This window comes from Mercenaria mercenaria, chromosome 16 (assembly GCF_021730395.1).
Source record: "Mercenaria mercenaria strain notata chromosome 16, MADL_Memer_1, whole genome shotgun sequence".
NCBI classification, from domain to species: domain Eukaryota; kingdom Metazoa; phylum Mollusca; class Bivalvia; order Venerida; family Veneridae; genus Mercenaria; species Mercenaria mercenaria.
Genome location: NC_069376.1, coordinates 15,604,736 through 15,625,537, shown reverse-complemented (window position 1 = coordinate 15,625,537; position 20,802 = coordinate 15,604,736). Strand labels below are relative to the sequence as shown.

General features: G+C 35.8%; 1 protein-coding gene across 3 annotated transcripts in view; it reads left to right on the top strand.

The window, feature by feature from the left end:
- LOC123540907 (phosphatidate phosphatase LPIN3-like) overlaps nucleotides 1-19,212 on the top strand; it is a 30,555-nt gene extending 11,343 nt beyond the window's left edge. For all 3 annotated transcript variants that reach the window (XM_045326232.2, XM_053526186.1, XM_053526185.1), the window contains exons 7-15: nucleotides 612-975; nucleotides 1,449-1,619; nucleotides 3,530-3,627; nucleotides 4,478-4,622; nucleotides 6,813-6,961; nucleotides 7,970-8,209; nucleotides 8,826-8,940; nucleotides 10,500-10,603; nucleotides 11,307-19,212. In XM_045326232.2, coding sequence (XP_045182167.2) covers nucleotides 612-975; nucleotides 1,449-1,619; nucleotides 3,530-3,627; nucleotides 4,478-4,622; nucleotides 6,813-6,961; nucleotides 7,970-8,209; nucleotides 8,826-8,940; nucleotides 10,500-10,603; nucleotides 11,307-11,493 — 1,573 coding nt within the window. In that variant the 3' untranslated portion in view covers nucleotides 11,494-19,212. The remainder of the gene's footprint in view (nucleotides 1-611; nucleotides 976-1,448; nucleotides 1,620-3,529; nucleotides 3,628-4,477; nucleotides 4,623-6,812; nucleotides 6,962-7,969; nucleotides 8,210-8,825; nucleotides 8,941-10,499; nucleotides 10,604-11,306) is intronic.
- Nucleotides 19,213-20,802: the final 1,590 nt, after the last annotated feature.

Genomic DNA, 20,802 nt, shown 5'->3' with positions numbered 1-20,802 from the left:
ACCTTTGAAAACTGTTAATGAAAGTAATTATCAGAAATAGGATTTAACAAGAAATTAATGTATTTTATGTTCATAACGGAAAATGTGGCAGCCACATTTTAAACAAAGGCATTATGAGCCTTTAACAAGTACCTATTATATGCATTTTCACATAACTTTGTTGATAGCACATTTATACAAAATGTACTTATGAAATTTTGCTGAACTGTCTTTTTTTATGTGAAATACATGCCAAGTTTCATTGTGATAATACAAGAACTGCAGAGCAAAAAAGAAAATTTAGAATTTAAAAGTGAAAGCTTCATGCTTTAAACTCCCATGCATATAGAAACAGGAAGCTAATGGGAAGATTTGGAGTTACTTGAGAAATGTAAAATGTAACATATAGACCTGGCTAAGAATTGTAACTGAAGGTTATTTTAGTTATTTTGTATGGGTCTTATTTATGTTGAATTATTTATTGATACAGTGTCATTTTATGACAGCTGTTTGCTCACAATGTCTTTATTTATTAAGGAAATAATGAACCAAGCTAGGTAAAAAAGGTACCGAAATTCATTGATCATAAATGAAATAATTACTAGGTTAAAGGCAAATTTGATATTTTGAAGGTTTTCCAACACCCATTTCAAAGCGATAGAGAAGGACGAAGATGTTGAATCAGGTCGCGGAGCCTCCCTCCCTCAATCACCACATTCAGTAGAGGGTGCCATAGGCGGACCAAATATCTTAGTTTCCGAGATCAAATCTCTCGGCATGTACTCTCTGTCGCTTTGCGGTGGCCTCGCAGACGCGGATGGGGTATCTTTGGAGAAGTTCATGTCAAAGATTGTCACATTTGATGATTTGTCAGAAAATCCAGCCATGTTGTCAAATCCAGATCTAGTGGTGAAGATTGAGGATAACTACTACAACTGGCAGACGGCAGCGCCTATTATGTTGGCACGAGTGGTTTTCCAGAAAAACTTACCTGAGGTTTGTGCATATATGTTCAGTTATATTTTAAACAATGATGGTTGTAAACTTGAGGGTTTGAAACATATCGGTAGTTAAGGGGATCACCCTTCGGATAAAACTATTTAATCATGTTTCACTAGACGGCCATGTATAAAGAATATTCTTGTTCATTAACTTTAAGCTTCCAAAAAATATACAAGTTCACAATAAGAAACTGGCAGTGGTTTTTAGAAGAGCACACACTTGGAGGATGCCAGTAAAACTAAAGTAACGTATGGCTGTATAATATAGCCTTATGTTATTTTAATTTTTTACTGGCATATCTTATGAAATATATATGATTTCTATTGACCATTGCATAGAAGCGATGGTTGTTTCGAAATATGAATTCATTCACATGATTTCTTAAGAGTGTGCATAAGTTTTATTTACAATGTTCAAATGTTGAAATAGAAAGCTGTGTCTAACATTACCCATTTTAACTATGACAGGGAGTACTAAAGGGCCTTATTTCTCAGCACATGCCAAAAAAGAAGGAGAAGAAGGGAGGATATTCTTGGTTTTCATGGCGACGAACTACCGCTGATGCCACAACTTCAATGCAGTCCCAAGTGAATGTTACCTTGACAACATCAGAGTCGGAAATCACTGGACCAAAGTCTGTAAGTACTTGTGTCTGTTCCTTAAGCTAGAATATTTCAGGAAGAATATACAGTGGAACCTGCCTGAGCGGTCACCTCTATTAAGCAGCCACTTGCTATAAGCAACTAGTCAGCTTACTTCCAAAGTTGACTTTCTGTTCTGTTCTAATTTCAACCTCTCATTAGCAGCCAGATTATGCTGCTCCCTTGGCTGGCTGCTTAACACAGGTTTGACTGTATAAGCAAACCTGTAGCAAAGGTTGGCAGCCAGCCAAGAAAGGGACACAATTCGGCTGCTCAAGGCAGGTGGTTTGTTAAACCAAGTTAAAATTAGAAATTTTGAAGAACAAAGTCTCAGTTTAGGAAAGTTTACTGACTTGATGGTTAAGACATATGGTTGCTAAGAAAGGTTTAACAGTGTAATGTGTATTTAACTGAATATTCCAATTCAGTTAGTTCAAAAATGTTAGGTACTGTAAAATCATTTAATATTTGGGTGCAAAATTTCCAAAAAAGCTATTTTGTGTGGATATGACTTCTTGGATTGAATAAAATGAATGTGAATTTTATTAGCCCACCATCATCAGATGGTGGGCTATTCAAATCACTGCGTCCGTGGTCCGTCCGTCCTTCCATCCGTCCGTTAACAATTTCTCGTTATCGCATCTCCTCAGAAACTACTGGGGGGATTTTGACCAAACTTTGTCAGAATGATGTATTGGTACCCTTGTTGTGTCCCCCTGAAAATCAGACTGGTTCAACAATTTTTGAGTGAGTTATGGCCCTTTGTTTATTTTGATTTCTAATATAATTTTATATCCAGTGGCCCTCCAAGTAGTTAATTGGTTTTTTATGGCCTTACCTGTAGAAGGGTCATAAAGTCTGCAGACACCTAATGAGATAATGATTCAAGTTGTCCATTATTTTCCTATTACACCTCAGCAGTGAATGGACTACCCTAGTAGATTGATGATTAATTTGTTTAGTACTCAAATTTTTCTAACTTTCTTATTATTAGTCCTATGTAAAAAGTAAATACATTTTTCTGTGGTAACATGTGTCAGTAAGACAATTTTTTTTTGTATTAATTTTTAGTGTATCTCACATATTACAGATTTTTATATTAGTCTTGAAATTTGGAACATTCAAAAATGGCTCAATGGTGGGCACCAAAATCACTGTGTGATCTCTTGTTTTTTCATTTCAATAATAATTTGTTGATTGACTCAACTACAAAATCCATGAAAATAAGACTACCATGAAAATTAAATTAATGATTCCTCAGTATTTTAATTGTTGGGCAGTGCATATTTCATACCCCTTGTGAATCTGTTACCTTAACACAGTAAAAAAGCAAAATTAATAGGTTACGTTCCTCATAAAACATAAGCTTAAATAAATGCCAATTTCCTTTACTTGTTTAAAAGTATATACTTATGAAGTTAGCAGATTCTAAATGACAGTCAACATTTTTGGTTTGATTACATGAGCCGCGCCATGAGAAACCAACATAGTGGCTATGTGACCAGCATGGATCCAGACCAGCTTGCGCATCCGCGCAGTGTGGTCAGGATCCATGCTGTTCTCTAACCGTTTCTCTAATTGTAATAGGCTTTGAAAGCGAACAGCATGGATCCTGACCAGACTGCGCGGATGCGCAGGCTGGTCTGGATCCATGCTGATCACAAAGCCACTATGTTGGTTTTCCCATGGCACGGCTCACATATTCTTTGGATGCGATTACGGCATTTACTGTTTGTTATTAAAAAGAAATTTCTGTTAGCGCTGAAGGAAATAATCAGAATTTGCAGACTATCATTATGGAGCCACTACCCAGAGGCCCTATAAGGCATAGGTATTTTACTGCTACAGTATTGATGTGTCATATTTTGTTAGATACATTTGAAATGATTCCGTTCTTGTTTTCTCAGGAAGGTGATTCGGCAGTGCATGTGACCAGTGTAGAAAGTATACCATCCTGTCAATCCAGTATTACTGAAAGTCCAAAGAAACTGACACTAGTTGACAGGTAAACACATCCATACATAGCAAATATAAATGTGTAACAAATGTATCCTGATTTAATGTGTAGACTCCATGTATTCAAGGCAAGACATCCTGTATACTGAAAATTTCACAAAACACTGAAAGTAAACTATTTTTGGGGGGAAATTTTTCTGTTAATTATTATGTCTCCCACACCACTGTGGTGGGAGACATATTGATTTACTCTGGTCTGTGTGTGTGTCTGTCCGTGTGTCCGTCCGTGTGTCCGTCCGTCTGTCACAAATCTTGTCCGCGCTCTAAGTCGAACAGTTCTCATCTGATCTTCAACCAAACTTGAACAAAATGTGTTTGCCAATAAATCCTCGGCCAAGTTCAATAACTAGCCAAATCAGCCCCGGCACTTCGGAATTATGGCCCTTGAATTACCAAAAATACTGATGCTAGTGATACAGGTCTTGGTGTATGGTTGACTCAGATACATAATGAAAGCCTTGAAAGGCCATTTACTCCAAAACTTACTCCAAAACTATCAAAGGTATATTTTCTGTGAGTAAACAGTATATAAAGACTGACTTACTATTCAGATGATTAGGCAGTTGTGGGAGACATGCGCTTTTCTCAAAAGCAGCTCTGGTTTCTTTATAATTATTGTCTATGGGAATTTCTGAAAGTGAACCACTTGTCTGGTATGTAATTAGTATACTAGCAGAGTCTTGAATGGCAAGTATTAGTTTCGAAACTCTTCAGTTTGAATAGAGAGACATTTATTATCCTGTTCCAATTTTGCTGGAATGATTTGATAAAGTCAGGCTATTTATCATTGCATCAAAATACACATGTGCACTGTATATAAATTAATCTTGCATTATTAGGTTGACTGTAGAGAGGGACCATTCCTCCTCAGAAGGGGACACAGAAGGATCCGATAGGGCCGAGCCGAAGAAGTCAAAAAGATTACAGTTACATAAAATGAGAAAAGTTTACAAGAAATCACTCAGATTGTCCTCTGATCAAATTGTAAGTAGAACTTCATTTGTTAAAGTTATCCAATGCCCCTCTTTTACTTAATTAATTTGGCTTTGATATTTTTATGCTCCCCGAAGGGCGAGCATATAGTTGCCGCTTTGTCTGTCCGTCCGTCACACTTTTGTCCGGAGTATAACTTTAAAAGTAATAATGGCATTTGATTGAAACTTCACATAATGATAGAGGCCATTGAGGCAAAGTGCATTGTCAAAAAATCATAACTCTACCTTACCTAGTTTTTGAATTATCTCCCTTTATTATACAAAATAAGCCTTGTCTGGAGTATAACTTGAAAAGTATTGATGGCATTTGATTGAAACTTCACAAAATGATAGAGGCCATTGACGGGAAGTGCAGTGTCAAAGAACCATAACTCTACCTTACCTAGTTTTTTAATTATCTCCCTTTATTATACAAAATAAGCCTTGTCTGGAGTATAACTTGAAAAGTATTGATGGCATTTGGTTGAAACTTAACATAATCATAGAGGCCGTTGACGGGAAGTGCAGTGTCAAAGAAATATAACTCTACCTTACCTAGTTTTTTGAATTATCTCCCTTTATTATACAAAATAAGCCTTGTCTGGAGTATAACTTGAAAAGTATTGATGGCATTTGGTTGAAACTTCACATAATCATAGAGGCCAGTGAGACAAAAGGCAGTGTCAAATGATCATAACTCTACCTTACCTAGTTATGCCCCCACTTGGGGGGGGGGGCATATAGATTTGCCCTTGTCCGTCCGTCCTTCCGTCCGTCCGTCCGTCTGTCCGTCCGTCCTTCCGAGAATGTTGTGTCGCGCCTAGCTCCAAAAGTATTTGACGTAGAGTCACAAAACTTTACAGGAATGTTGGTCAGCATGTGTAGTTGTGCACCTGGGGTTTCGCGTCCGGATTCATTCAGTCATGTAGAAGTTATGGCCCCTGACTTTGTAAAAATTGGTCATTTTAGTGTTGTGTCGTGCCTAGCTCCAAAAGTATATGACTTAGAGTCACAAAACTTGACAGGAATGTTGGTCAGCATGTGTAGTTGTGCACCTGGGGTTTCGCGTCTGGATTCATCCAGTCGTGTAGGAGTTATGGCCCCTGACTTATTAAAAAATTGGTCATTTTAATGTTGTGTCGCGCATTGCTCCAAAAGTATTTGACCTAGAGTCACCAAAGTTTACAGGAATGTTGGTCAGCATGTGCAGTTGTGCACCTGGGGTTTCGCATCCAGATTCATTCAGTCTTGTAAGAGTTATAGCCCCTGACTTAGTTAAAAATTGGTCATTTTAATGTTGTGTCGTACGTAGCTCCAAAAGTATTTGACCTAGAGTCACCAAAGTTTACAGGAATGTTGGTCAGCATGTGCAGTTGTGCACCTGGGGTTTCGCGTCCGGATTCATTCAGTCGTGTAGGAGTTATGGCATCGGGGAGCATCATTCGGTTTTACTGATTCCTTGTTGATATTTGCTTGTAATGTAGAAAGTCTGCATCAAATGTAATTAACTTCAATAAATATATAGATTGATTATGTATGTAGATCTATGTTTATAATCAAATACTGTGCAGTAAGTTGTTTGTTAAAAACTGCCGGCTTTTTAGTGCTAGTACACAATTAACCCTTAGCCTGCTGGCGGCAGATGATTCTGCCTTTGCGACCAGTGCAGACCAAGATCAGCCTGCACATCCGTGCAGTCTGATCATGGTCTGCACTGTTTGCTATTCAGTCAGTAAATTTTCAGTGAAAACCCCTTTGAATAATAAGTGGTACTGTCCAAATTGAAAGATGGACCAGTCCATTGTAGAGATATAGCAGGGTAAGGGTTAAACTGCATTTAGCTTTACATGTTTTAAGTGTACTATTTATAGCTAAAGCATAGTGTTGTTAATACATGTTAAATTGTTATTTATATGCTTACATAAACTATAATTATGCAGAAATAGTTTATATTTTTTTAAAAGATGAAATTTGGGTCTAGTGCACCTTTAACATTCATATAAGAGGGTGTTTGTTTTGAGTGAACATGGCTTAAAGAAACAATTTGCCTGTCAAAAGGTTTTCTTTTCGACTTTTGTGAAGTCATGCGCAAGTTATTAAATATCTACTTCAAAAGAAATATAGAGCCAGAAACATGAAAAACTTTCCAGTTACAATGTATGTTGCAATGTTTATTTATATGGAAAGTATTTAATTGTAGAAACATTTGAACCTAAAACCGGGACAGAACGAGGTGACATACTCTGTGACAACACAGTATCAGGGAACTAAACGATGTCAGTCACACATTTACTTGTGGAAACACAACGACAAAATTATTGTGTCGGATATTGACGGAACTATTACAAAGTAAGTAGACCAGATCTAGTTCTATTGAATGGTAGTTCAATTTAGTTTTAGTATTTATGCTGTGGGTTTACAGTCCAACATATTAAGCAGCCAAGGGAGAAACTCAGTCTGGTTACTAAAGGCAGGTTGCTACTTAAGACAGGTTTAAAGTAGAACGGACTGTCAGTTTGGGAAGTCAGGTGACGGAGTGTCAGTTTGGGAAGTCAGGTGACGAACTGTCAGTTTGGGAAGTCAGCTGGCGGACTGTCAGTTTGGGAAGTCAGCTGGCGGACTGTCAATTTGGGAAGTCAGCTGGCGGACTGTCAGTTTGGGAAGTCAGCTGACGGGCTGCCTAAAGCAACAGGCTGTTAAATACAAATGGCTACTAAAGTAGGTTCAACTATATAGGGGAAACCTTTGGCAATCATAATCATTTGTTTGTATTTCTCGCTGAAAGATATTTTATTTTTAGCGTGACTTCAAAGAATAAGGAAAAATAACTAGGAACCCATACTTACTCCAATTCTTCGAACAGTCGAGCGCACTGTCAACAGAAAGCTCTTGCTTAGAACTACATATCCAGTAGGAAATACCATGTTTCGGCAATGTGATTAACCCTTACCATGCTAAATTTCTATAATGAACTTGTCCATTTTTCAATTTGGACAGTACCATTGACTGTTAAAAGGGGTGCTTACCAAAAAGATATCGGCTGAATAGCAAACAGTGAAAATCATGATTAGACTGCACGGATGGTCAGGCTGATCATGATCTACACTGGTCGCAAAGGCATAATCAATCGTGTGCATCATGGTAAGGGTTAGGTTTATCACATTTTTAATTTGAAGCAGATTTGTGTACAAGTTTCTACTTTTTCCATGGGAGATTTTACAGTGCCTACCTGAAATATTGTTAAGCATCAGATAGGCTTACATTTGGTTTTGTCTGTACTGTTATAAGTTAGGAAGATGCCAGTCCCTGTTTGAAGTATAGACTATTGCAGTTGCCAGTTTGTAATTTTTATTCCAGATCAGATGTACTGGGTCAGATTTTACCTGTAGTAGGGCGCGACTGGTCCCAGTCGGGTGTTGCCCAGCTCTACAGTCGTATTGCAGGGAACGGGTACAAGTTTCTCTACCTCTCAGCAAGAGCTATTGGCCAATCAAAACTCACCAAAGATTTACTGCAGAATATCAAGCAAGGGGAGATGTCTCTACCAGAAGGACCACTACTCCTGTCACCCACCTCGCTTATCAGTGCTTTTCATAAGTAAGTCTGTATGCATTTTTACTTTCTTGAAAGGACATCAGACCATACTAAACAAAGAAATCTAAGGTCTTTATTATTTTTGTATTTTGTATAATTCCCAATTTTTTTACATGCTAAAGGTGAGATCCATGCATTCATATCCCCATTAAGCCTTACCATGCTGGACACGATTGGTTCTGCCTTTGCGACCAGTGTAGATCATGATCAGCCTGCACATACACTTACCATGCTGGACAGGATTGGTTCTGCCTTTGCGACCAGTGTAGATCATGATCAGCCTGCACATACGTGCAGTCTGATCAAGATCTGCATTGTTCGCTATTCAGTCAGTGTTTTGTTGGTAAGCACCCCTTTTAACAGTTAATGGTACTGTCCAAATTCAAAGATGGACAAGTTCATTATAGAAATTTAGCAGGGAAAGGGTTAAATAATAAATAGTAGTTATGGTTTGAACCACAAAACTTTCATGCCCAGGAAATTAAATTATTTCACAGCATTTGAAAAAAAAAAAAATGTGAAAACTAATAACAGTTTGTTAAAAGAGAAAGTATGTAAAATTGAAATACCATCTGCCAGACATAGTTTTCCTTTCTAAATATTAATGTGTTTTTTTCAGGGAAGTTATAGAACGTAAACCAGAAGAGTTCAAGATCAGTTGTCTGTCAGATGTGGCCTCTTTATTTCCCGAAAACTCGCCTCCATTCTATGCTGGATTCGGCAATAAAGTCAATGTAAGTAAATGTCTCACCAATTTTTTAGCTGCACAGTTTATGGAGTAGTTGGTAAAGTGATCAGCATAATTATACAACAAGCAAACAATGTGTTTGTGTCATTTGAAGCCCAACATGGGACAGTGGTCAAATCCTGATCTAGCCACACATTTTTCTCAACTTGTGATATTTAGGGTCAAGCATGGGACCTTGATGAAATTCGGGCTGACTGCACATTTTTCTCATCTTGGACCTTGATTTCTCAAATTGTGACATTTTGGGCCAACACAGGACCTTGATTTCTCACATTTGAGGCATGTTTAGCCCAACATGGGAACTTTATGATATAACTTGGTCTGTCTTACAATGCTCATAATTTTATCATGAAGTACTTTGATAGTAGGAGGAATTTCAATTTTTAGCTCATCTGATTTTTTGAAAAAAAATGATGAGTTATTGTCATCACTTGAGCGGTTGTCGGCGTCGGCGTCGGCGTCGGCGTCTGCGTCTGCGTCGGCGTTGCCTGGTTAAGTTTTATGTTTAGGTCAGCTTTTCTCCTAAACTATCAAAGCTATTGCTTTGAAACTTGGAATACTTGTTCACCATCATAAGCTGACCCTGTATAGCAAGAAACATAACTCCATCTTGCTTTTTGCAAGATTTATGGCCCCTTTTGTACTTAGAAAATATCAGATTTCTTGGTTAAGTTTTATGTTTAAGTCAACTTTTCTCCTAAACTATCAAAGCTATTGCTTTGAAACTTGGAATACTTGTTCACCATCATAAGCAGACCCTGTACATCAAGAAACATAACTCCATCTTGCTTTTTGCAAGATTTATTGCCCCTTTTGGACTTAGAAAATCAGTTTTCTTGGTTAAGTTTTATGTTTAGGTCAGCTTTTATCCTAAACTATCAAAGCTATTGCTTTAAACTTGCAACACTTGTTCACCATCATAAGTTGACCCTGTATAGCAAGAAACATAACTCCATCCTGCTTTTTGCAAGATTTATGGCCCCTTTTGGACTTAGAAAATATCAGATTTCTTGGTTAAGTTTTATGTTTAGGTCAACTTTTTCTCTTAAACTATCAAAGCTATTGCTTTGAAACTTGCAACACTTGTTCACCATCATAAGCTGACCCTGTACAGCAAGCAACATAACTCCATCCTGCTTTTTGCAATACTTATTGCCCCTTTTGGACTTAGAAAATCATTTTCTTGGTTGAGTATTATGTTTAAGTCAACTTTTCTCATAAACTATCAAAGCTATTGCTTTAAAACTTGCAACAGTTTTTCACCATCATAAGTGGACACTGTACATCAAGAAACATAACTCTATCCTGCTTTTTGCAAGAATGATGGCCCTTTTTAGACTTAGAAAATCATGGGTAGGACAATATTTCTATTACACAAAAAAAATCAGATGAGCGTCAGCACCCGCAAGGCGGTGCTCTTGTTACTGGTATAAAGTATGTAATGACTTTGTTACACAATTTGAGAAGAATTTTTGTAAGGGGCTCAACTGCACGTGTTTCCCCGTTATGGCCTTTTTGTCATTTTCAGTTTATTTTTGTTTGCAGGACGTGTATGCATACAAGGCGATCAACATTCCCATATATCGCATCTTCACCATCAATCCTTACGGTGAATTAAAGCATGAGCTATCATATACCTTTCAGACCTCGTAAGTATAACCATATTTTTCAGGATGCTTCACCTGGATTTACATAAACCATTAAATGAAAAACTGATCATGACAAGGATTTTTGGCCCTATAAAAGATTACAGGACGTTTAAGATTGAAACTAGGGCTGTAGCTGTTAACTGCAATATTGAGGTATTATCGATATAGACAGGAAATGATTTACTGGGTTGAATTTCATGATATTGGAAGCATGTTCATACACATTTTAAGTCTGAAATAGAAGCATGCTAAGTTTTTTTCTCTCTGTAATTGTGAAATAAAGACATACTGTGCTGAAAGGGGCATACCTGGCCATGCGGTTCAGGTCGCTGTTTTGGAATGACATGCTCCTCACTGATATGGGTTCGAAACCTTGCTTTGGGCGTAGAATTCTTCATGCGAGGAAGCCATCCAGCTGGCTTACAGAAAGGTCGCTGGTTCAAGCCAGGTGTTTGCCCCTGCTTTAAACAATGCCTGGGGAGCACCTTCGTTCTTCCTCCGCAGTCAAAATGTGAAAAAGCTATACAACATAAATTGTGTTGTTGTTCTTGCAGAACTGAAGAATAACAAAAAGTATACTATGTTTAAACATGGCATGAAAAAGCCAGTGACAGCTGCAGACAACTCAGCAGAAACTTCAGAATTTTTAGTTGCCTATAAGCAAAGTTATTGCAAATTGATAATATTTCTTACTTTTTTTCAGGTATACCAAACTTACCGATGTTGCGGACCACTTTTTTCCTCCACTTCACAAAATCCCTAGTTCAAGAGCCAGTGAGTATAATTATGTACAATTTTGGCGTGATCCGTTACCAGAAGTGTCACCCTTTGAGGTGGATGATGTCCTGTCTGGTAAAACTGCAAAAACTGCCGAACAGCCCAGCAGCTGACGGTTTTCGCACATGAATGCTCGACAACAACTCAAGGGTAAATCTAGGACGAGACACTACAGTACACCACCAGATTTTGAAATCATGTCTTCCAGCTGGTCTCCGGGGAGGTCTTGCTCAAACGTTCTTCCGAGTCATAACAGTATAGACATCAATGTCGATCTTGATCATGACAGTGATAACTTTGACGATATCGGAATGGAAAGCAATCTATCGACAAATAACACAAGAAAAAGCACGTCCATCTGGTTCAGGCCATTTATGGTGAACAATATGTTCATGTAAGATATTCTTGTTAAGTTTAAATAGTTCTACAGAATTTATATCAAAGATAGTCATGGCATATGAACAATGGTAAAATGATTTAAGTGAGTGTACTTATTATATAAGGCTTAACTATGATAATGGTCTTGTTTTTATTATTGACTTTTTTGAACTATGAATTTTCTTATATTCAGTTAGGTTGTGAATTTTGAAAAAGTGACCAAAACCAATCAAATATTGTTAGAATCTAGTCCAGCTATTGTACGGCTTTAAGTTATTTGCTTTCAGTTTGTGTGCTGTTATACCCTGAGTTGTATATATTTTTCTTTGCAAAATGAGTCGAGAGTTCATGTTTGATATTATTTTGAATAGCGTTTATAGAGCGTTACTAAATGCTTTCTTTGTTTGAAAGAAGACAGACAGTAAGGTTTGTATTGGTGTGCTTGTCACCTTTATTGTAATGGCTCAGATGGCTGTGATATTAAGATGATGTAACTTCCTGACGGCAATGGAAATAGAGTTCATTTCGATAATTTCTATGGCCATCTTGTTTTAAGATGAATTTTGGAATGTTTTGGGTTGGTACATGTAATATGTAGGTGTGTTATGTACAATTAGCTAACACGCAGCAACTAGTTATGAATAATGCTTCTGACAATAACAATAAGTTCATCCTGACAAAGTCTTGACAATAATTGTATCTTGACAATGAATGTATTTTGACATTGACTGTATTTTGATCATAAATGTCACTTGACTGTCACCTATCAAAACTACTTTTTGTTAGTTAGCCAAGAGGAATATAATTCTTGTAATGAATCTTTTATCTGTATTTGTACAAATATTATATTTTGGGATGGGGGGAAGCATAGAAAATTTGAAATTTTGGTAGACCGGTATGATCTTCTCTTGCTACTTACAATAAAGGGGATTTGTGCATACAGCCTACTGCACCTAATTTGTATTGTTTGTTTTTGTTGACATTGATTTGATATGATATTGTTTGTGTTATTTAGCATTTATATTGTTTTCTTAGAATTTATGTAATGTGTTAAGATTTTGTTGCATTGTGCTTTGAAGTTTACTTGTGTTAATATATGATGTTTATGCTTACGTTACTTGTTATGGTAATATTCAGTCTGCGTACTATGTACACATATGCCTGAGTAACTTTCTTCAGTGATTTCAGTAACCAGAATGTATAATGTTACCTCAATATGGATTGTGTGTGCTTTGTTGATAGGACTGTGCCCCATGTTTAATGAATGTAGGTCACCATGTGCTTGTCAATTCTAGGATATTGATCGATTCTATAAATAGCATTGAATAATTCTATAAATAGTATATATACAAACAGGTTCAGTGAAAGGCACATATTGTATTAGCAACATTCTGATTGGTTCTGTTAAAAACACATGTCGTACAAGCAATTTTGTAATTGGTTCAGTGAAATGGAACGTATTGAACAAGAACTGATCTGATTGGTTCATTGAATAGCACCTGTTAAACAAGGAAAGTTTTAAGTGGTTGAGTGAAAACACACTCGATGTACAAGTAACATTTAATTAATGTGAATCTGAGCAGTATTTTGTTGTTAAATGCAGCATTCTGTTAGATTTAACAAGGAACTTATTTCTACGTGAAATGTTTAAAATAAGAACAAAATTTAGCTGTTGAATTTAATTTTCTGACTAGGTGAGTTAGCTGTTGCAAGGTAAGCGTATTTCACCAGTGATTCCATGGATACAGATTTCAACTTTTAATTTCATGTAATCACCTACATCAAAACGCATCTGTCTCCATGCCAAATTTTTCATTGTAAATATTTTGTATTCCATAATTTCATTCTAGTATTTATTTTTTTGGCGTGTTTAACGTTAGTAACAATTCAAGAAAATATCCCGGCGAGTAGTTTTTGTTATTAGTTTGATTAGAAGTGCTGTATTTTTGTAAAACTGTAAAGATTGTAGTTTATTTTAGTAAAACTTTAATATATCAGTTCCACTGTGCAAAACAAAAACCTGTGGGTTTTGCGACTGGCAAGGATCCAGATCAAGGCATAGCCATACTGTCCCTTTATCCCCACATCCATACAGTTTTGTTATCAGTTTCAGCACTTGTATACAACTGATAAGCAAACAGTATGGGGAGCGGTGTTCTAGTGGATAAGGTGTCAACAGCTCAATCCAGGGGTCATGGGTTCGAGCCACGCTGGAGTCATGACCATGACTTCTCATATGATACCGGTACTGGTTTTTCAAGGATGTGGATTCGAGAGTGGTTACTTTCAGCTTGAAGTTTTCATCACAGTCGAGCTTAAACAAATTAGTATAAACTAAACTAAACAGTATGGATCCAAATTGCTACATGGATCATCAGGTTTAATTTTGATGGCAAAGCTCTGACAATAGTTTTCGCACAGTGGCGGTTATATTTTCTGTTCGTTTCTTAATCATTTGCCAGAAGCAAAATAATAATTTAATGATTTTATATTTCTTATTTTTTCTAGTTTGGTTATGTGTAAATATTTTCCAGTTTGTTTTTGGGTATTTAAACAAATATGGCTGAAGTGATCTCAAAATTTGAACAATAACTTAAATATTGTGTTCGCATTAAATATCATTTTTGACCATTCAAAATTCATTCAAATCATTTTGAAATACATTTTTTAAGGGTTAGATTTTACATTCTGCAGGTAGCATTGTTTAGGTTCATAGAATATCCTTGGAATAGGGTGGAACTTAATGAATATGAAAGTATGTTGTGTTAGCTTAGCAATATTTAAGGTTGGTCATTATGTTCATGAATGTGTGCTGAAAAGAATTGATTATGTATTATTTTGTCTCCCCCACCCCCTACACCTACCAGTTAAACAGTGATGACTTTTCGTATTTGTTGCAGTAATTTCATTATATGAGAGTTGGTATTAAGCATGCGTGCGTAGGAGAAATGAAGGTGTAAAGTGCCAACCATATAGTCTTTTAGCTATCTGTTTAAAAATCCTGTCAGGATTTGAAATAAATCTTTACATTCCCAAATTTAGATTGAAACCTTTAAAGCAATCTTTTGAAAACAGATTTTCAGATCAAAGTGTGAGTGACTGAAATCTGATGAGGTCTTTCAATCAAAATGAAATCTTATGATATTATTAATAGATAATATGTGCTGACAATATATATTTTGTTGACAATTTTCAGTAACTTACAACAGACACTGTGTTTAAACTTTTTTTAATTATTAACTTTATTGTGCTTTTATATTTTTCATATTCTTCTTTTTTTACCATTTTTCATACTTTGTCTTGATTTATAAAAGACTAGTTAACCTTTAGCCTGCTAGCAGCCAGTAATTCTGAATTTGCGACCAGTGCTAACAAAGATCAGCTTGCACATCTGATCATGGTTTTCACTATTCAGTCAGTAAATTTTCAGTGATCACCCCTTGGAATAATAAATGGTACTGCCCAAATTGAATGATGGACCAGTCCATATTAGAATTAGAAATTCAGCAGGCTAAAGGTTAAAAAGTTTTGTCTGTTAAGTTTTTCTGTGTTCCTGTGTATTGTACTGTGTTCTTCTTTTTAGTTCTAGACTTTAGGGGTTTAGGGACCTTTGGTGCTTGTAATTGATGCTACATGTGTTGTTTTTTTCTGTAGATTGTTGATCTGTATTGTAGTATTTCTTAAAAGTGACTGTTTATGTAGTACGCATTTTTAAAATTGCCATGTAGTGAAGAATTACTTGAAATTAGTGGCAAATTGTAATAAGCTTTCTTTGAGAGTTTTTTTTTGAAAAATGCAGTTTTCAAAATGATATGTACTTCCTGATGTGGCGCAAGAGCTATCATATACACCAGCATTATTAGTATTTCTTTTTCCAAACAGTGACTAAGGCGCAGTTCTTAGATAGAATGAGTTGGGACTTCATTTATATGTTTTCATTCTGTAATTATGGGTGTATTACTAAGTATATTTTCCAAAAATTCTTTTGTGTGTATTTCATGAAGTAAGGTTTTATTTCTGTCTCCAATATTTATAAATCTTCTATTATGCAATGCAAAAACTTTTTGTGAAAGTTCTGTATCAATTTTTCAGAATTCAAATTCCAGTTCTAGACTTTTTGACTTCAGAATCCAGTACTGAAACTTTCTAGGTGCATTATCTTGTACCAAAATTTTTGAATGGGTGGCTACAAAATACAGTAATCAACTGAATACAAATCTAGTACCAAAATTTCTGAATACACAGTCTTATACAAACTGAATGTACTGTCAATGTGCCATAAAAATACACTGTCAGGTTCAAATTTTAAAACTGCCAGTGTTGCCATAAAAAGAAAAGTTGTTATTGAAGATGCATTTATGGAGTGGTGCAGGAAATGACCAATCGTTATATAGAAGATAGAAGTGTAGACTATAGAGATGTTATTTCAGACGCGCCATGAGACATCTAACATAGTGCGTATGCATTTGTGACCAGCATGGTCCAGACCAGCCTGCACATGCACGCATCCATGCAGTCTGGTCAGGATCCATGCTGTTCACTTTCAAAGCCTATTGCAATTAGAGAAACCACATTTGAACAGTATGGATCCTGACCAGACTGTGCAGATGCGCTGACTGGTCTGGATCCATACTGGTCGCAAGGCCACTATGTTTGTTTTCTCATGGTGCGACTCAGTTATGTATTTTATACATCTTCTGATGCCAGTGGATAACGCCATTCTACTGATGTCAGTGTGATAAAATAAAAGTGATTCTAGGATACAAAATTAGTATGCTTTGCATAGTATACTATAAACTGTTATTGTTAATTATATTTAGATATGTGTTCCATCTTAAAGTGATAGTTGTGTAATAAGAGATAGAGGTATTGATGTGATATTTGAAAAATGGAAGAATGATTTAGTTTTGTCTAACAAAATAGATTCGTTTTGTCGGATTTATAGTTAGGTATATGCATTTGTTGCTTGTATAAGGTTTTGCTGGTAAAAGTCTTAGTTGCACAAGTTTTCCATGAAATGGAGTGTGGTAAATTAGTGTGGTAAAATCTTGAAATACAGATGTGATAGTAACAACTCTGTGATTATTGGTGATAGAACAGTGTGATATCTGCCCTAACTGCACATATTACATTTTTAACCAGGCTCACAGGTTATAAAACAAAAGTTGGGAGACCAGACTTGGAATACAGCTTTGCCATTGGCCGATTTTAAAAATGTTGTCAGAATCATACAATCAGGTGCTGTAGATTTTAGACTGGTTATCAAGCTCTTGTTATAAAACAGAGTGTACAAGTTATAAAACAAATCTTGGAGACCAGTCTCAGAATGCAGCCTAGCCATTGGCTGATTTCAGAAATGAGCACAGAACAATCAAATCAAATGCTGGAGATTTTAAACTGGTTCTTCAAACTGTTTTATAACTTTGGAACGAGGTTTTTCTTTGAAATACTGGTTGCTAATGGTTGTTTGTTGAATGTCAGGAGATGTGCAGCTAGCATTTGTTGTGTCAAAGAATGACTAATAGTTGGAAAAAGATAATATTTGATCTTATAATTATAGTCTTTGTTTTGTGAAAGCACCCCTCATTCAAGAACTAGACAAATCAACTTAAATTTTTTATCAAAAACAAAATCAACTGTTTTTACATAAAGTAAATATATTCATTGTCTACATATTTTGTTTGTGGAAAGTGTTCGAAATGAAGCCGGCATGCGTTTTCATGATATACAATTTTTTTTTTCAATTATACTAGTAGATTTATTTTTTCATAAAGAAGATTGAGACATTTGGTAGAAGTAGACTGTATTTTCTATATGATGTTGTTTGTGTTTTTCAAAAAGTAGTTACTTTTCTTACAGGTTTAGTCTATCAATATCATGAGCAAATCCATGGCCACATTGTCTCGTACTAATTGTTATAATGATGTGTGAATAGTCAAAACATTTTTTTTTTGTAATGTCTCGTTAAGCAAAGTAGATGTGTTGAAAATTTAGAGAAAATTTGTTGTTTTTCACTTTTTCAAATTTCCATTTTTTTTGTATTAAAATTACATGTAGAAAGGTATGTTTTTATCAAATTCTGTTTGAAAAATAAAAATATCCAATGTCAAAATTGTAATTGTTTTATTGCTTAATTTCTTTTAAATGTTATTCATCATAGAATGTATAAAAAATGTTTCAACATGGAACTGTTGTATATATGAACCGCACCATGAGAAGACCAACATAGTGACTTTCCGACCAGCATGGATCCAGACCAGCCTGCACATCCGCACAGTCCGGTAAGGATCCATGCTGTTCGTTTTCAAAGACTATTGCAATTAGAGAAACCGTTAGTGGACAGCATGGATCCTGACCAGCCTGCACGGATGCGCAGGCTGGTCTGGATCCATGCTGGTCCCAAAGCCACTATGTTGTTTTTCTCATGGCACGGCTCATATGTGACTACAATTATGTGTATGTTGTTACAAGGGTAAAAGTTTCATTTTCTTGTGTGAGCTATGAAAGGAAAAAAAACAACATTTAACACACAAATTATAGGATAAAAATGTTTAGATGTACATGAACTGTATATATGGGTCAGTATATGTGTAGTTAGGTGTAACATTGTTAACTGTTTTAAATGTTTATCATTTTCATGACAACAATTCACCAAATTGAAATGTGATACAACAAACAAAAGCATTACCAGAGATTGTAAAAGATTTATAAAAACAAATCTCATAAGAGTATCAATCAATCTTTTTTTCGTGCTTGAAGTTTGTAGGGCTCAAGTCTACAAGTATTTCCTTTTTTGAAGTGTTTAAACATAAATGTGACAAACAATTTTGTATTCAATACTATTCATTAAATGAATTTCCATAAAGTTACTTGATAATAACTTGGAACTTCTTTCTATAAACTAAAAATAGAAACATAATTGTTACTTCCTTTCTTTTTCAAACTTTTTCTTGCAAGAAGGCTCACAGGAACTAGATTGTGTGTGTTACATTTGAGGATTTGTTTAGATGTACATTTGAATTCTTTAAAGAACAACTTCATGACACATTTCTAGCACTTAATTGCTGTGTTTGGAGAATGATTTGTTAAATGAGCTGCGACTTGAGAAATCCAACATAGTGCATTTGCGACCAGCAAAGATCCAGACCAGCCTGCACATCCAGGCAGTCTGGTATTTGCTTTCAAAGCCTATTGCAATTAGAGAAACTGTTAGCGAACAGCATGGATCCTGACCAGACTGTGTGGATGCGCAGGCTGGTATGGATGCATGCTGGTCGCAAATGCACTATGTTTTCTCATGGCGCGGCTCAGAAGTATTAAGATATATGACACGTCTTTTCATTCATTCATTTTACATTTTCTCGTTTTCGTGGTAGAACGAAGCTGGTAAATAATTTGTTAATAATTGCTGAATGGGGTAGTTCCCAAATATGACAATAAAAACATGAAAATTATTTTTGTTTTCTTATTTATGTGGTAAAGTGATGCACACCCATTTTATTAGGAAAAAAAGAACGGGTATTCAGTTTCAGAAAAAAAAAAGTCGGTAAACCTCAAAGGTACTCGAGTGTAATTAATTTACATATAACAGCTCACCAGAAACAAATGTTCAGTATGAGTAAATAGTTTTGGTGGATAATGATGCATCCAACATCAACATTTTAGTTTAAACAACTGTATTTCATGGGTCTTTACGAAACTGTGAGAGTCATTCGTGGATTATCAGTTTTGCATTGGCTTCTAAATTTTAGATGGTTATATTTGACCGCATTTAGGGAGTTAAAAGTAGACAAAGCCTTAAAGGAATAATATATCAATAAATTACCAATAAGGAGACACTATTTGACTTAAGAAACATCGTTTACTTTGTTTAATATTTAAATTTTCCCGACCCCGATATACTTGGTTATTTCGGTTCATTTCCGGGTATTCCGAATCACTATTTTACCGTGAATTTAATCCAGATAATTGTGAGGTGCTGAGGATCACCCGAAAGAAAAATCCAGTTACCTACCCTTACATCCTCCATGGCACAGAACTAAAAACAACAGACTCAGTTTAATATCTTAATTGGTGTAACAATCACAAAAGACCTAAAGTGGATCCAACATATTAACAATATAGCAACAAATGCAAATAACTCATTAAGATTCATAAAAAGAAATGTCAAAACAAACAAACAAGCACCTTATAACACTTATGTAAGACCCCAGTTAGAATATTGCTCCATTGTCTGGCACCCCTGGCAAAAACACCCTACCAGTAAAACTGAGTGTTCAGAGAGTTGCTGCTAGATAATATCCGTTGTAGCTACGACTTTACTGAGAGTGTAACTGAAATGATTCAAGAACTCCAGTGGAAATCTCTAGAACACTGTAGAACCTTACCAGTAAAACAGAGTATTCAGAGAGCTGCTGCTAGATAATATCTGTTACAACTACGACTTTACTGATAGTGTAACTAAAATGATTCAAGAACTCGGGTGGAAATCTCTAGAACACTGTCGAATTCTTTTTTTTATAAAAACCAGTATAATATTGTCTTTGTTCACCACAACCACCTGATACCAACAAGGGACCTAAATCTTCCCGTATCCCAGTCACATACCCAGTATCACTGTTTTTTCAGACTCGCGCCTCCCAGTCATAATCGTAAACGATTACTCGGGAATAACATGTAGATGTAGATGTAAAGTTAGTGAAATTGCTTCTAAAGGCTTTGCCAACTGTATGGTAGTTCAACTAACACAAAATTGTTAAGTTTAAACAAAGAAGTATAAATCTCGCCAAAGAAACGTGACTACTGAATGAGATCTCGTTTACCGGAAGCGACTCGTTCTTCACGCGCCATTTTGTATGCGAAAGCAATTATTCATCGGTAAATTAATTATCACCGTATGACCACGCTTCTTTTGATGATAAGAAACGCGTACTTTGTGTCTTAAAGACTATTTCACATTAAACTAATGTTGTTTTAGAAGCTAACATGTATTTTAAATGTAGTTTTAAAGGTACAAATTGTAACTCCATGCTCGCCGATGTTTG